The sequence below is a fragment of the Pagrus pagrus genome (genome assembly GCF_965226575.1).
Source record: "Pagrus pagrus genome assembly, chromosome: 16".
Classification (NCBI taxonomy): Eukaryota; Metazoa; Chordata; class Actinopteri; order Spariformes; family Sparidae; genus Pagrus; species Pagrus pagrus.
Genome location: NC_140200.1, coordinates 16,354,780 through 16,371,598, shown reverse-complemented (window position 1 = coordinate 16,371,598; position 16,819 = coordinate 16,354,780). Strand labels below are relative to the sequence as shown.

At 40.2% G+C, this 16,819-nt stretch overlaps 1 protein-coding gene across 8 annotated transcripts in view; it reads right to left on the bottom strand.

The window, feature by feature from the left end:
- Positions 1 to 16,819, bottom strand: part of lama2 (laminin, alpha 2) — a 210,794-nt gene that overhangs the window by 11,457 nt on the left and 182,518 nt on the right. For all 8 annotated transcript variants that reach the window (XM_084377871.1, XM_084377872.1, XM_084377875.1 and 5 more), the window contains 12 exons: positions 14,675 to 14,808; positions 13,277 to 13,436; positions 13,061 to 13,185; positions 12,711 to 12,873; positions 12,150 to 12,294; positions 11,881 to 12,019; positions 10,693 to 10,813; positions 8,968 to 9,123; positions 7,668 to 7,706; positions 2,397 to 2,548; positions 2,135 to 2,311; positions 222 to 411 (listed from right to left, as the gene is read on the bottom strand). In XM_084377871.1, coding sequence (XP_084233997.1) covers positions 222 to 411; positions 2,135 to 2,311; positions 2,397 to 2,548; positions 7,668 to 7,706; positions 8,968 to 9,123; positions 10,693 to 10,813; positions 11,881 to 12,019; positions 12,150 to 12,294; positions 12,711 to 12,873; positions 13,061 to 13,185; positions 13,277 to 13,436; positions 14,675 to 14,808 — 1,701 coding nt within the window. The remainder of the gene's footprint in view (positions 1 to 221; positions 412 to 2,134; positions 2,312 to 2,396; positions 2,549 to 7,667; positions 7,707 to 8,967; positions 9,124 to 10,692; positions 10,814 to 11,880; positions 12,020 to 12,149; positions 12,295 to 12,710; positions 12,874 to 13,060; positions 13,186 to 13,276; positions 13,437 to 14,674; positions 14,809 to 16,819) is intronic.

The window sequence follows — 16,819 nt, the reverse complement described above, 5'->3', positions numbered from 1 at the left end:
GCGTATGTGCTTCTTTTTACTGTACTTAAATGAATATGTGTGAGGGTTTTTGTGTGCATCTTAATGTTAAAACAGGCTACCTGAACACAAGTAATGATGAATAATGACTATTCCTTACTATTATTTTTAATACCATAACACCTTCTGATGAAAAATATTCCTGATGATTCTTATGCCTATGAGTGTGACTGTGTGTTGCCATGCTAATTAGATCCACTTACAGCAGGAGAGCCTGGAGGAGGTGTAGCGGGGGCCGGTGTCGGTGGAGGACTGAGTGGCTTCGACGCCTCCTTTTCCTCCTCCTTTTCTTCCTCATCTGTCGGAAGTGGTGGAGGTGGCAGCGGGGCGAGGTACGGGCACCTGCCGATTTCGGCATTCTCAAAGGACACAGGCTGGGAGAAATCTGAGAGACTGAGAGACGGACGGGCCATTAGATTTAAAACAGGAATCATTAGCTAAAATTCCAACATGGAAATCACAGGGAGCTGTTAAGGTGTGTTTAACCTAAATGCACAGTATGTATGTAGGGTATGTACATTTTTGCCTGACTTTATAATTGTGAATTTGATTGATTTTTTAATAACGTTTTGATTTGCTGCATACAGTCAGAGATGTAGGGAGAGGAGACAAACCATTCCAAGCATATTGAATAGAAAAAAAGTCTGTAATGTCAAAGATGGCAGCTGAATGACACACATCCCGCCCCTTTCCTCCAAATGCCAATTGGCTGATTGAGCGGCAAAAGAAGTTGATGTCTAAATCTGCAAAGTAACTAGTAACTAAAGTATTCAAATAAATGTAGCGGAATAAAAAGTCAAATATTTCCCTCTGAATTGTAGGGGAGTAGAAGTATATACTAATTACTCTTCCTCTTTGATTTGTTGTCTGTTTAGTCTGAATGCACCTTAACAAGAAAAAGTAAGTACAGTAGGAGTTGTCTGAGTTAGGTGCTTAAAGAACAACAACAGAAGACGCACACAAGAATGATGAGGGCTCACCGACAGAGAGACAGATGTATATTAGGTAGAAGTATGAGTGCCGGGGTGATAGGGGTGAAATAAGGTGAGCGATAGACAAACAGACACAAACATAAACACACAAAGATGAGAGAGGAGTGTAATTTGAGTTATGAGTATGTTTATGATGTCGGACAGCTCTATTACTGCTGTTCAGGCAGAAAGAGACGCCGACTTTATCATCATCATCATCAACAACAACACCACAGTGACCTCCTGCAATCATATTAACTCTGCTTTAACCCGACAGTGTATGAGGTCAAAATAAGGCCCGTTATTTACCGCCAGAAAACATTATTGGGTAAACATTTGGATAACGAGGCAAAGATGCTCAGTTTGAAGCATAAGTGTTTAATAGAGAGTGTTCAAGGTGAACAGCGAAGGAAATTAAATTGATCGGTTTTGCCTGTGTCAGTGTTTTAACATGGTGGAGCACAGGGGCAGAGAAATACTCTAAATCAAACGTTGAGTCCGTTGTTTTGCCCCATATTTATCTTGTGACGCCCGAGCCATATTACCTGTGGATGTATCAAAATCAAAAATAGTTTTGGGTAAGGAGAAATAACTGTCTTTAAAGTAAGTGGGCAGGGTCACACAGTCTCTAGAAATTAGGTATGGATGTTATTTCAGCCCCAAATAGTGTGAAGACATGGAGGATAAATAAAATCATACAACATGTACACATAAAGGCGATCAGAGACGACATCTAAAATTTTCATCACCAACTGGATGGTCTCACACCAAGTGGAGTAAGATGTGGAAGTATATTATTTCTTCTTTGGGCCCGTTTCACCCATTTTCAGTAACAAGCTGAGGGCTTGAGCGAGGCGAGTGAGAGTGACGCATGTCAGACAGGGTCGTTTGCACATGCCGACCTCTGACTCTGGGTTGGGTTGACAGATACCACGACACGAATCCCACACAAGATCTGAGAAATCGCCATTTGATTTGTATCACTATGACACAGAGTTTAACGGGAGAGATTACCAATAGGGAGCGTGGTGTGACAATATGTTATTTCTTCTCTACTGTAGTACAAAGCTGTCATTAATTACACTTTTGTTACATGTCACATGCATAGTTAACAACACATACTGTATCGACTAGATGTTACGTACACACTGTTGACCATGAGGTTCCATATACATCCCTGGAATGGGATGTTGGCTCCGTTGGGAGGTTGCTCCAATCCTGCAGGAACGCCACCGAGGAAGATCCTCTGCAAGTTCACTGGCTGGTCGTTGGGAAGCGTTGCCTCCCTCTTGGCCTCTTCATCCACCTGAACTGCATAAGATCTGGTGGAAAACACCCACAGAGATCACACATAGTAAAAATCTAAAATATTGTTGCACAGCTGGGGACGTAAACACAAACACCAACCTGCCAGGTAGCCTCTCTATGCGCAGCGAGTGCTCTCTCCCATCATTGAGTGTGCCTTGTTCAGGCCGTCTGATGACACGACGCTGACTCTGGCTGCCGGTAAATACCAGGACCTCCAGAGAGCCTTTGTCCAGCATGACTGAGAGGTAGGGCTGCAGGAGTTGGAGATAAACTTTATTAGCTGTGGAAATGTGAACATCCAAACTACTCTCAGGACACAGAGCTGGGGAGAGGAGATGAAATGGAGAAGGTGAAGTCCAGGTTGCTGCACGGGAGAAGGGCTATGAATGTCAAGATAAACTAATCCCCACTGTTGAGGCTAGATTAGAGGAGAAATTAGACTCCTTATATCATGTATTCAACATTGGGATGTGAAAATAAGAAAGGAAAACAGTTTGATGTTGAGTAAAAGTTAAGACAACCATCTGCAGCAATGTTAAAGCTCCATGTAAGTGTGGGTGTATTTTTAAAAATATAGCTTTTATTTAGTCTCCTGGGCAGGATATGCAGCGTTAGCGGTGTGTTACCGACAGAAAACATAAAATTGATAACACAAAATATCTCACAAGGTCAAAACTAAACAATAATGGAATTATAGAAATTATGAGTGACATTTCCCACAAGAATCTGACTGAAAGCTCACTTTTTGTTACGTCTTCCTGCCTGCCCAAGTGTCTAGCGTTTGGGTCAGTTTTTTGATCAGACATATCGCATCCATGGCTGAGCTGCAATGTTAGCTAGCTTTGTTAGCTCACCTAGTCAGCTAGCCTACAGACAAAACAATCATGATGGATAAATACACTATAGGGAAGAGGAAACATTTGCATTTTTGATTTTGGGGTGAACTGTCCCTTTTTAATATGACTGGAATACATCCAGGCAAGAAGCAGGTAGCACCAGCTGCAAATAAAGATTTAAATAATCAAAGTTTATTGGTTTACAACTGCGCCATTAACATTATTCAAATGCAATATTATCATACTATAAGCTCAACTTGGATTAAACATCTACGGCATGCTGCACTTTTTAAATGTTTGTCAGGAAGAGGAGAGGAGGAGAAAGGAAGGACAAGGATAAAAAAAACAGGCAGATAAGAGAGAAGACAAACAGGAGGGAGGAGAGACTGGGGATTAAAGAGTAGAGAGAAGTCAAAGGGGAAAGTGGGGGGATGAGTGGGGAGGAATGTGGGGGTATATAGAGAGAAATTGGAGGGAAATAAGCGAGGTAGGAGAGGAGTGGAGAGCGGGGAGGAAAGGATAACAAGAGATGAGAGGAACAGAGAGGAGAGGATAATAGGGGGAAGAGATGAGAGGGCAGAGAGCAAAACAGCGAGCGAGATAGAGATGGGGAGAGAGAGACAGACAGAGAGGTGCTAGAGAGCAGCGGTGCAGGGTCAGGCTAATTTGAATTTTAATTCACTGTGTGCCAGAGGGCGAAGTGGGAGACAATTTACCACCTGAAAATGGAATTTCAATTTGAGGTCGGGGACAAATTGAACTGAGATGTAGCTACAACATGCCTCTCGCTGCGCTTTCTCGCACACACACAGATACAAAGGCATGCACACATACACACACAACACATACACACAGGTGCACAGACGCAGACACATGTCACACGTACAGACAAAGGCAGATTAACTCACACGAGCACATGCATTTACACACTGAAGGAAAGACACACACATACACACAGACATGTAGACCATGAAACCAAATACGCAACAGACTGTGAAGCTAACGCGCATATACACTAACCCATATTCACAAGAAAATCATATGCAGCACTCACACTAAAAACATACACAGACGCACACACAGACATCCAGGCAGCCTTCAACATCTTTTGAAGTTCATACTTGTATGATTGTATTTTGGCTTTGGGTTTCATGTGCGTGCCAGTTTCTGTGTGAAGGTAAAACAGGCTGAAGCTGTGACTGAAGTCAGCACAGAGAGCAGACGGGGTGAAGCAGGTTTTTATTGTTTGTGGTAATATTTATGAACCAAGCTAATCTCTTCATTGTTTTGTAACAACGCACCTCGCAGCTAACAGAAGTTTATTTATGCTTTATGCATACTTTGGGCTGGAATGGCGGTTTTCAATCTGACACAGCAGAAGCTTTGTCCGGAGTTAGCAGTCCTGTGTATGACCATTCATAATATTATAAGAACTGGTGTGTTATATTTGGTATGCATAGTCTGTATTATTAAAAAGGTCATATTCTGCTTTTTGGGGTTTTGCCTTTCCTTTATTTTGTTATGTAGCATTTTTGTGCATGTAAAAGTTCTGCAAAGTGAAAAAGCCCCAAATCCATGCCAAAGGGGACTCTCCCACAGAAAACACTGCTCCCGCACGGCCTGAAATGCCTGGTTTGGAGTCGAGCCTTTACTTCTGGAACTTATGTGCAGATATTATATATATAATATATTTATTATAACATATATATACTCCAGTCAGTCAGCAGACATACAGTTGCTACTGCTGTAGCGGCGTTATTTTAGATCACACTACCTTGCTCGGCATGACCCGCCCTACTCTGTCTCTGATTGCCTACATCCTGCCTTTTAAGTAATGCGCATGTGTAACTCTCACCAAAGATTGAGACGTCTCACTCTGTAGCTAAAATGGAGCGTTCAAGACACAGCGTGAAAAGGGATGCAGAAGCTATTCTACTAGCTAACTATGCCACTACTAACTTGAAAATTAGCATAATATGACTTCTTAAATATTTTTCTTTTTACTTTATTTTTACTATTATTCATTTTTTTCTTGTTTTTTGTCTTGTTTCATTTTTTATCTTACTCTGAATCACAGTTTTCCCTCTGCTTACAGCTCTTCAGCTGCTGTTAAAGGTGAATTTTCTCTGGGGAAGGAATCAATAAAGACTTATTTTATTTCTATATTATGTTTGCAAGTATACTTTTGCCTGGTTTGATGTACATCAACACTGACATCAGTTTTTTGTCATTATTACTATGTTATAATGTGTAGTAATTCCAACTACAGCAGAAACAGTTATTTAATGAATTGATAAGATGTCAAATCAAAGATCAAAATGTATGAAAACTGATCTTTGGATTTGTGGTTTTGGAAACTGTACTGCAGATTTTTCCACAATCTAATTCTAATTTCACAGAAGCAACAATCAATTGAGAGTAATGGGCAGTTTAATCGGTAATTGTTTTGCAGCTCTTTTAACGATATCAAGAGGCTGATGACTGAAATTAGCCAACATTATGGAAAGATTAACCTTTCTCAAACCCCTACACCACTCTCTCTGCCCACTTCCACTCCACATGGAGGGTCTGCCACATGAAGCGCCATTCTAAACCAATTAGCCTGGAGTGGAAGTGGGTTATGAAACCCTTCAACAGTGAGTCTGTATCCATGCTGACATACTGACCACGTGCAACTCTGTTGCATTCGTCATGGAAGACACTCTGTACAAATGTAAGTTCATGCAACTACCCGTACAAACATAGACTGCTCAAACTAAGATACACTTTTAATATTGTCATGCAGACGTTAACAACTTTAAGGTTACATTGTGATTGAGATCAAACAGAGTGCTGCAGGAATCCCATGGGCTTTTTGTCGAGGGAGCCAGGGCGACGCTAACTTCTGGGTTAGCCTACAAAAATACGTCATCAGTGCAGCACTTTACATTTCTCTAGTCTAGAAAACGGTAGACGTGTTCATCCGATTGTACAGTTTTGTGTATTTACAGGGACTGTTGACAAAACCAAGCAGCTTACAACATCAGAGTGCAGAACAAGAAGATGTTTGCAACATTTACTGTTTCTGCCAGAGAGAGAGAAGTTCATCCTGCTGCTCGCCGATGTGCTACACCTTAATAAAGGGTGAGTCCTGCAGCTGGAATCATGACTACAAATAGATCGACACTCCGTATTTCAATTCGAGACCTGCTCAAGTGCTGCGATCCCATTTTATATGATAATCTTTCATTTCAGCCAGAATGCTGAGTAGCTCTTACATACAACCATCATGGCCTTCACTCCACTATGCTGATCATCTTTCTATGACACCAAATTCTTCTTACATTTTGTGGATGGTCAAACTTAATCTTTTTTCTTCCTTCCTCCCTCGCTCCTTCTGGCATCATCTCCCACTCTTCCTCTCACTACATGCTCTTTCATCTCGGCTTCCCATATTCTGCTCCAAGCTTCCTCCTCCTTTTCATCTCTCCTCTCTGTGACTATTCTCTCTTTCTCCATCTATCAACTCTCCTCATCATTTCATTTTTCCCCTTTCTGGCCTCTCCTCTGTTATCCTCCACGCTCGTAGCATTTTTCTTCTTTCCAGCTCTGCTCTTTCACCTCCATCCTTCCTTTCACCTCTAAATCTCCCTCTGCTTTCCCTCCATCCTTTGTCTCCTGTCCCCTTCTCTCTTCCCCCTGTCTCTCCGTCCCCCTCTAAAACATCCATTAGTCAGGGCCAAGTTGAGTTGATGGTGTTTTTAACCTCGCTTAACCTTTCTACACACACACATGCACACACGCGCGCACAAGCACGCACACGCCCTGCCTGCCAGCATAGTTAACAAAAATAGATTTATGCGCCCAACAACCAGTGATGATGGATAAGCTGGAGGTAACCCCCCGTCCTCTCTCTCTCACACACAGATACACATTATGCTAAAACACACGCGAACATGCACACGGGCAACCACATTTGCACACACATACCTGCAAATATGAATGCATGTGCAAACACAACCCTCACAAAACAAATGCACTGTGTATCCAGCAGAGATTAAATAAATGGGTTTGTTTATTTATTTATCAGAGATTAGGATGAAAGAGGGCCTCAAGCGAGTGTGTGTGTGTGTGTGTTTGCTTGCCTATGTATAAATATGTGTGTCTGTGTGTGTTTGAGTGATTGTTTTTAGTCATAAGACAATCTAATTAGCATAGACGCCAACAAACTTAAATCTCATTAATATGCACTCATGGAAACTTCATTCACTTAGAGAAAAGGTGCTTGTGTGCACGTATGTGTGTGTGTTTGCCTGGTCAGCTAAAAAGCGAAGGTAGCTACTATACGATACATCAACAACAACTACGTCTACGTGCCTTTGGACATTTGTCTGTGTGTGTGTGTGTGTGTGTGTTTTGGATAGAACACAATCCAATTAGCCCAGCTGCCAACAAATGCAAATCTCATTAATATGCACTTATGGAAACGTCATTCACTTAGGCAAAGAGGTGCAGTATTTGGGTGTGTATGAGTGTGTCCACGTGTTGGACCCACCTCTCCAGATTGCCTGCGTCTCCTCTTTGCATTCCTGGCCTGGGGGGAAAGATTTTTTTAAAAACAGGAGAATTAATGAATAAACACTTTGTTCTAAGGCACTCTTAGTTTCCTAACTATGTTCAAGAGAGACATTGTTACGTAACAAATCATTACACAATTGTTCATTACTTAATATGAACATGTATTACTACAACTAATTTCATACCAAATAATTATAGCATTTATTGTCATAGCAAACTGTTTTGCAGTATGTGTACAGGAAATGAAACAATACTATGTTTGCCAGAAGATCTCAATCAAATTATAACTTTGGTATACAGCTGTCAATTAAACTTCTGAAAGATTGGTGACACTTTATATGAACCATTATTATGAAAGAGTGAAATTTGTAGTCAATCAAACTTTAGTTAATAGTTGTTCCACTGTTAACAAGTAATGAAATGTCTCATAAACCAGTTTTCAAGCAATTGTTGAGTGTAAAGGTGCAACTGATGTTATAATATTGTGTACATGTCTAATCAATACTGTGTAGTTCATCTATAAACAATATAAAGGTGCCACTGATGTTTACGAACCTTTGCACTTGCTTAATAAATGGTTTGTAAAACATTTCATTGTTAATACTGACATAATTAATAACTTAAGTTTAATTATGTATACATTGACCATTAATTAATGTGTTATGTATTAATAAAGTGTTTTCATGATATTTAGTGATTTGTTTTCTGATAGCTCCTGGAGCTGTCTTGTCTCTCTGTGTCCCTCTCTCTTTTTGCACCTGTGCTAGCTCTTCTTTATACATTGTGCATTACATTTTGGGACAATTGTGTACATCCAAAGCACCCTCAAAACTCAAATTTTTGGGGGGAAATTTCTTAATGATTTCCAAGATAGAGACAGTGTTAATTTTGTACACTACCAGTGTATTAGTCTCATTTACCCAGACTCAAAGAGTATTTTAGTCAGTGCAGATGAGCTGAAAGTGAATTCAGTATCCAATAATAGATTGAAAGTAAGTTATTTCATTTGTCTTTTAGGTATAGCGTTCATTTTGACTAAATTCCTTTTTTCCCCTATAATGAACATCAAAAAACATAGTTCCCGGGAAACTTCCAAGGAAACTAATTCTGCCAAAGATGTTACGTTTTGGTTGTTGGATCGTTGGCCCAGAATCCATCCCATTAACTTTTGCTGCTCAACTGAATGTCATTAATAAAAAATAAAATAAATAAAATAATAAGAATTACGCTAAGAAAGTGAGTTTCAACTTAAATGAACAAAATAATATTAACCAAACCTGAGGGTTGATTGCTGAGGCTCCACCTACTGCCAGTAATATGGTGCCAGTGTCTGCCAGAGTGCTGAATGACAGGCTGATCTCTGTGCCGACCGCCAGCGACAGGCCTGCCAGCTCCATGTACCCCGGCTTAGAGAAGCTGACTGTGTGCAGGTTCTGTAAATCAAAGATGAAATCGTTGCAATTTACAAGTAAGTAAAAAGGATGATTTGAAAAGCAAAAGCAGGAAAAAAAGAGACCAGACTAAACTTCAGTCAAGTTCAAGCTCCACTCTTACAAGAGACGACTTTTACAAGCATGCTGATTTACAAAAACTATCAAATCCTCTTCTCATTAATTTGACTGTGGTTGCAAAGAACACACATACCCACATACACATTCACTAATAAACTCTCATCCTCGTAGCACACTGTAGTGGTTGAATGAAAAAAACAGCGAGATAAGAAGAACGGAAAGACCTTCACTGTACACACACTCAACCCTGGGCCTGTATAATCCTTTCTGCAGTCGTTTTACACTCTGTGAGCATGACGGCACGTGTGTATGAATGAATGTCACTAGTATATAGAAATCATGGTGAAAGCCTTGTAAGGCTTTCAAACCCCAGTGCAGATCGAATGCTCGTACATGTGAGTTTGTGTAGCTTCGAGGAAATTTTGAATGAATGATGAATTTATAAGAGGTGATTGAGTGTGTATTTTAGGATTGTATTGGTTGTCAATAGATAGACTGTGTGTATATGTGGAAAAATATAAAGCTATAGCACAGTTTTCAGTTACATTTCTGGCCTTCACTATCTTACTATTTTATGTTTTGCAGAAAGGCAATTTGTTCTCCTGAATAAAGCTCATATATGTTATATATAGACATAAACATTTTAAAATCACTTAAATAGCAGTAGGTAGCACTGTAAATAGGAATGTCCATCCCTTCAGTGCTTTATATATCTTTTTGAGCATGGAAAAGATCTTTAAATGTTAAAAAAGGTCAAAGTCCAAACAACAGAAGCTCCTCTCTCCCACAGAAAACACTGTTCCCGAAACACCTTGTCAATAGTCCCGCCTTTAACTCAGTGACTTTGTCTACGTCACTACGTCAGACATTTGCACAATTAATGTCTCACAGCTAGTTTTGCACATGAGAATTGATTTAGCTCTGTTGTGGTTCACAGTGCTCGGTCCAAGCCCCCAGGAGGCGCGCCAGGCTTTGTTTTCGGGGCCAGGACAGTTTTCGTTATGAGCAGATTTCATAGGAATGAATGGGGCTCTGCCTCAAAGGCTGTGTCCAGATATAATTAAAGGTCCTTGGTTGGGTCAGGCGTGTGTGAGCTGACCAATCAGAGGAGAATGGGTATTGAGGAGGGGACCTTAAAGAAGCAGGAGCTAAAACAGCATTTCAGACAGAAGGGGAATAAAGTGCAGCAGCACTGGACCAAAACTAATGTGTTTTACAAGCATTAAAACATTAAACATTATATATTCTAAGAGCAGTCCAAAAAAAAAAATTATGAACCTGAAATTGAGCATAATATATCCCCTTTAAGGCTATTGTACTGCAGATGGTTGACTTTATATATTTTAAATGCTCTACCAGTGTCAATTATATATGAACTAGTTACAAGTTAATCTAATAAGTATATATAATAACTATAATAAGTATATGAATATTTTCAGAGTTTAAATAAGCTGAGGAGATATAAATCTGCAGCTAAGTGGACACTCTTACCTCTACATAGCATCCTTTAGTGACCCCGGTATAATCGGAGCTGCTGAGGAGATTATACGGAGTCCTGGAGACTTCGATCTCCCGAAGACATCCAGCATACCGCTTTAAAGTGATCTCTGGCCTGTAAGGAAATTAAAAGAGTTTCAGTAGGGAGTACATAATGCGGAAGAAATTTCAACATCCATGGAATTTGCTGTCTCTCAGCAGTGTAACATGATTTAAAAAACAGCTGAATTACTGCAGCAGTGAAGCTATTGCATCATGTATCCGGAAGCGGTGAGTGACGTCTGGACGTCAACAACAAGAATCCTTTGAATGTGCCGTTTGTCCATGTTGTCGGATTTATTACATCAATCGGGTTTTAGTTTAATTGATTTTAATGGAATGTCATGCATTATCCAGACTGCAGTATTATTCAAAAGGAAAGGAGAAAGAAAAACTGCTAATCTCGCGCTGTGATCACACTTAACATGTTATTAGCAGTGTAATGCTTTGGAGCTTTATTTTTGTAGCTCAGCAAAAACTGTTGCTTGCAGTGCTACAAATAATTGGTGGAGACACTCGGATCCGCATCTAAAATACAATTTGAATATGATTATGGCGACGATGGCTGTAAGGCAGAGTCATAAATGTGAGAAATTCCACCAAAATGTTGCTGAACAGACAAACGTCACATTCAGAATAATGAAAGGATAGAGAGGGTGATTTCCAGCCGCCGTGTGGAGGAGCAGGAGCCTTCAGGGGCCAGCCATAATACAAACAAGCAGAAACATTCACTGTGGGCTATACAGCATCATCAGCGTGGCTAGCCTCATGCAGAGAGAAATATACAGCGGAAATTAGGCCTACTATATGTCCGATTATGAGATTTATTTATTCATTTATTTACCTGGCTGTCATGCTGTTAGGACAAAACATGATATTACAGCATTAGCACACTTCACAAACACAGTTTCAACTAATGACTCATCTATACTAGTGCGTTTTTTTCTCCTCAGACTTCTGGCACGATGCTTTAACGACATACTAAAGGGTTTGAAAACAGTTTTAATTGGTTGTGAAAATGCTGATTGTACTTGGTAAACAACTTGGTAAACAACAATACATGTTATTTATTATGGCCTTCTTTACAATAAATGCATGCACAGTATATGTGAGTGTCTAAATTTGTTACAACTGTGTGTGTACCTGTAGTTTCCGATGGTAGGCAGCCCTCCGAAATAGATCCTCTGGTTTTCCCTGAGGTTCAAACCAGTAGCTGAACCCTGAGATGTAGCCACCATCTTCTCCTCGGCACCACTGTCAATGTCCACCACAGTCACCGTGGCTTTGTCGACACAGTTAAAGAGACATAAATAACAACAGAGCAGGCAGGCAGACATAATGTACTTTGAAAATATAATCTATTTTCACTCAATGTTGCTATTCTTATCATATTCTGCCGTTAGTGTGTCTACCTTGTTTCTTGTTCCGTGAGATGGTGAGGGATTTCCAGCGTCCGTCGTTGTGTCTGCTATCTGAAATGGCGCTGCCAACTCCTGACCCGAGGTCAAAGTTCACCTTCACCTTGCCCTCTGACAGCTCTAGGGACATAAAGTCCTTCTACAGAGACAGCCGGGGAGAAGGTGTTGTGAGGTACTGACATTTGAAATTTGACAACAATCCAAAAGAAAGGAAAAAAAAATATGTTGAGAAACTATGGTTTTAAAAGCACATAAAAATGTAAAATTTGCATTTTAATGGCTTTATCAGTTTATCTCCGGGCTTAAAAGGTTTTACTACCCAACAGACTGAAGAGGTTTTCTCAAATTTGGTTAAAATATGATGCTGATCAACTCAGATTAAAAGCTATATTTCAGATTAAAACAGTTCATTATTGTTTATTCAACATCACTCTGAGTAAGGATGGTACCTGAGTGCCTAGAATGAAAAATATTTAGTATGCAAGTAAAGCAATGTTGGTCTCTATCAGATCTTCACATGGGTTATAATCATCTTTCCTTTTCTTGCACACATACCATATCTTCTGTCGCCAAATACATGAGCAGGGCTTCGGAGGAAAACGTGCGGAACTTGAAAGCGACGGTGGAAACATTTGGGTTCCACCTGGTCGGCCGTCCCACTGCGGCATAGCCTTCACCATCAAGCTGAACTATACCCTCACCATCTGAACGCTGGGGGCTAAAAGAACAGACAGGAAACAGTCCTTTTTACTATTGCTTTGTTTCCCTTCCACCTCTCAAAGGGTTTGAAATGTCACAAAAATAAATTGCAAATATCAGAGATGACGAGGCAACCTCTTGAATATTAAAAACGAGGAATATTGCAGTTTATGAGAAATATGAGAACTTGGTGAGTGATTGTGTACCTGACAACACATCCTTTACAGTCTCCCTGTCTCTCTCTGTAGTTCCACAGTCCAATAGGTTTACTATCCAAGAAGGTCTCCCCCATGCAGCCTGTGAATGTGGATGTTCTCACTGCGTCTGCTTTCTAAAAGGCCGAAGGAGGAAAATGTAAAAAAACGACAAAAAGACAGACAGGTTCTTGATGCTGTTACACTGACAAAGAGACAGACAGACACCTTCACAGTGCCGAGTATCCCTCCTACAAACAGGTAGGCGTTCTGGTCGACGTCCAAGATAGTGTAGGCTGTGGGCGAGTTGGCACTGGCCGGGGTCGGCATCATACCAGCCATAGAGCCCTCCAGAGGATACACTGATATGGTGCCATTCAACCCATTGCTGGAGACGGAGAGAGGCAGAAAGAGAAGACAGGCTTGATGTGTTTGCATTTCTGTCTCTCCTAGAAGACATTTACAAAGACTGAAGATGTTGGAGCCACTTGGAATCAGTTTTTATGAACTCTTGGTGCTAAAGATGAATGATAGAAACACATAGCGGAGCCAGTTTGTTGCAGTGGAGCCTCTGAGCTGTACAGTGGAATTAATCTCCCACCTTGGAGTTTGTTTTCAGAGCAGGAGCAGCATTTTTGTGTCGTGTAGGGGAACATTTTCAAGACATATAGTCTGTGTGATCCAATTGGAAAACACATTTGGGAAATCTCTGGGATGGTAATACATGCTGCAGGTGGGACGCTGGCTGTGTGGTGGACAGTCTGTATACAGCACCACTCCAGTCTTCACATAGAGAAACTGGATCTTGATTATAGTTTATCTATGTAATAATGTACCACAGGCTGTCAAAGGCTGCAAACCTTTGATTTCCCAAGTGAAACAACATGTTTCTACTGCACCATGAATGAAATGATATCATGTGGTTGTTAGGTTGCTATATTTTTCCTGTAACTATTGGTTGTTGTCAAATTAAGTTCTGAAGTATCTGAAATATATGATATTGGAAATCAATGCCATCGTCCACAACGTGACGATACAGGAGCGTGCAACATGTCCAATAAGACTTATTTTCTTTTTTCCATTTATACAATGCACTCGCTAAAATGTACATAAATTCTTCATGTTAAGACTTATATATGTTGTGCTGTATCTCAATGTCTGTGTCCATCTCAAGGTCTAAAAGAAAAAATGGGAAGAAAACACAAAATGGCTGCTTTAAAAGCTCAAAAATAATGATAAAAACATAGATGCATACCAACAATACTAAGTAATTGCTGATGTTTATCACAGAACAGGACCTTGAGATACCATAGGTGACTATGCATTTGCATGAAAGTGCATCTATGTGTTTGCGCCTCAATGCATCGCCTTTGTGATGCCTATTTTCCAAGAGTGTAAGCATAATTTTCAGGTGCATCCACGTGTATGTATGTCTGAATATAATGTACGCGAATGAGCTGTGCATCATCAGTATGCTTCTCTATAGTGCTGTTTTTCCAAGGATGTGACTGCTCTTTGATTTGCAGCCACCATTAGTCATGGCTTTGGAAGCATGTTTGTATGAGGAACACTTCACGTGTAGTGAGAAACAAAGCATGTGCATGTATGTGTGTGCAAACCTCTTACCGAGATGCCTCTATTCTGTGCCAGTTCCCGTCATGAATGGTGTGATGTGGATATTCGACCCTCCCCACACCTGAACCCACGTCCCAGAGGAAATACACCTTCCCTTTGCGCATCTCCAACGCCAGGAAATCAACCTGAGACACACAGAAGACATGTGCTGCATGTACTGTACCGTGTTTTTGAAATAAGACCTTGAGAACTATATTGCTTGTGATAAATCACTGTGTCTAGGAGAGAGAGAGGAGAGTTAGGGTTTTAAACCAGATCACTTTAGTTGAACATGTAATTGAGGCAATAAAATGTCCACCACAAGGCATATACAGAGGTGCTGTGTATTTATTGCATCTGTGACGACTTTTTCTATATACATGCGGCAAATGGGTACCTAGAAGAGACGGATCAAAAAGAGAGATCAAATGTCCTGACTTTAAGGTTGCAGTATAGTTCAAGGCTCAAAAACACTTCATCTTCATCAAAGTCACTATTTGGTCAAAAGATTACAGGTGGTACTTCCAGTGCTTGGAAGAACTAGCGTGATTATCAAAGCATGATAATAACTGGCGCAACGGCAGCATTTTCAAGGCTAAGCTATGATAATAACAACGTCCACAGTATTCACTCGATAACGTCGCTATAGATCTTCATGAATGAATGATATGCTGTATCTAACCCCTTTAAGAAAGAAAAAACAATGTCCTGGTAGCATGGGAAACAAGATAACACAGGGTCAGGAATAAGATGAAAGGCCAAAACACCTAAACGATAAATTGAGAACATAATTAACAGATGAATTGGAAATAAAAATTATCATTAGTTGCATCCCTAATTCGGTTGTGGTTTCTTTAGTTAATCATTTTAGTTTGTATTTATCCTGTCTTCAGTGTACTCTCAATATAATTGAAAATGATGGCAGGCCCTCAGTGATTCTTTTAGATTTAAAGGTTGAATGTATATATCAGGAAGGTTACCTTTAAAATGTGTTGAGATAAACGACATGGTAAACCTAGGTGGACATTTCTCAATTAATCCAACACTTTGTAAAGGTGGTTATAGTGGCAAGAAATGGAATTGGAGTCAGAGAGAAATTGGCAAAGCAGCTTTGTCAGCAGGGGGTTTGAGAACCTACAGTTTCATTAAGTTGTCTGCAGGCCTTTCAGTCGACATTAACGTGCGTGACTGTGACTGACTGCACCGTAATCAGATAGAAGATGAAATGGGTCAAGTTTAGGTTTTAATTCAGGCAAGATGACACCTCACAAATCTCAATCGGAGGCTGTCAGACACCTCTCTGGCCATCAGGTGCGAATGCAGTGTATCCAACAGTGCAAAGAATGACCTTGGGAAACATTTGCCTTAAAGGTGCACTACGTAGTTTTGGGGAAGACATTTCAATCAGAAGACAACGATCTTCACTGGCAAACTATATAAACAATCTCTTGTTTGTCATGACTGAATAAACCGATTAAACAAACTGACCTTAAAGGACAACACAGATTCATTCATTCATACTTTGTTTATATTTGGCGGACCCTGCCACCTTTCTAGCTTCACACAGTGTTCTGGGGACCTTATTTTCCTCTGAGAACAGTTATGGAAAAAATAAATATTTCTGAGTTTGTATTATTACCTCATTAATATTTCACATATTAAAATTCTCAGTTGGAATATCCTTTCCAAAACTACATAGTGCCCCTTTAAGTTAAATAATTTAATACCACAATAAAAACAAGTACTGACCAGAGTTTTTACACTACTTTTTAATTTAGATCGTACAATGCAGTGCATCGCCTTTGCTCCTGAGAAGACAGAACGCAGGAGTTATGCAACACTGTTGGCAGTGATGCGAAATGATGATTAATACGAGTCCGAAGTCTCAATTTATTACCTCCTACAGAGAACCTCAGAGTATTTATCATACAGGGAATAGTGAACGAGTGATCAGTGGAGCTACTTCACAACCAGCTGTGGTCTATTCTGAGGCTACATAGGCTGAAGTTTTCTCCTCCTGTCTCTATAAGTGGATTTTCACAGGATCGTGCTGTATTTTGATTAATGGTCTTATTACTTATGTATGTGCCAAAAAAAATTAATAAGAGAATTTGGAGCATATGCTCTCATCTGGATGCTGTCTCACAAGCACATACA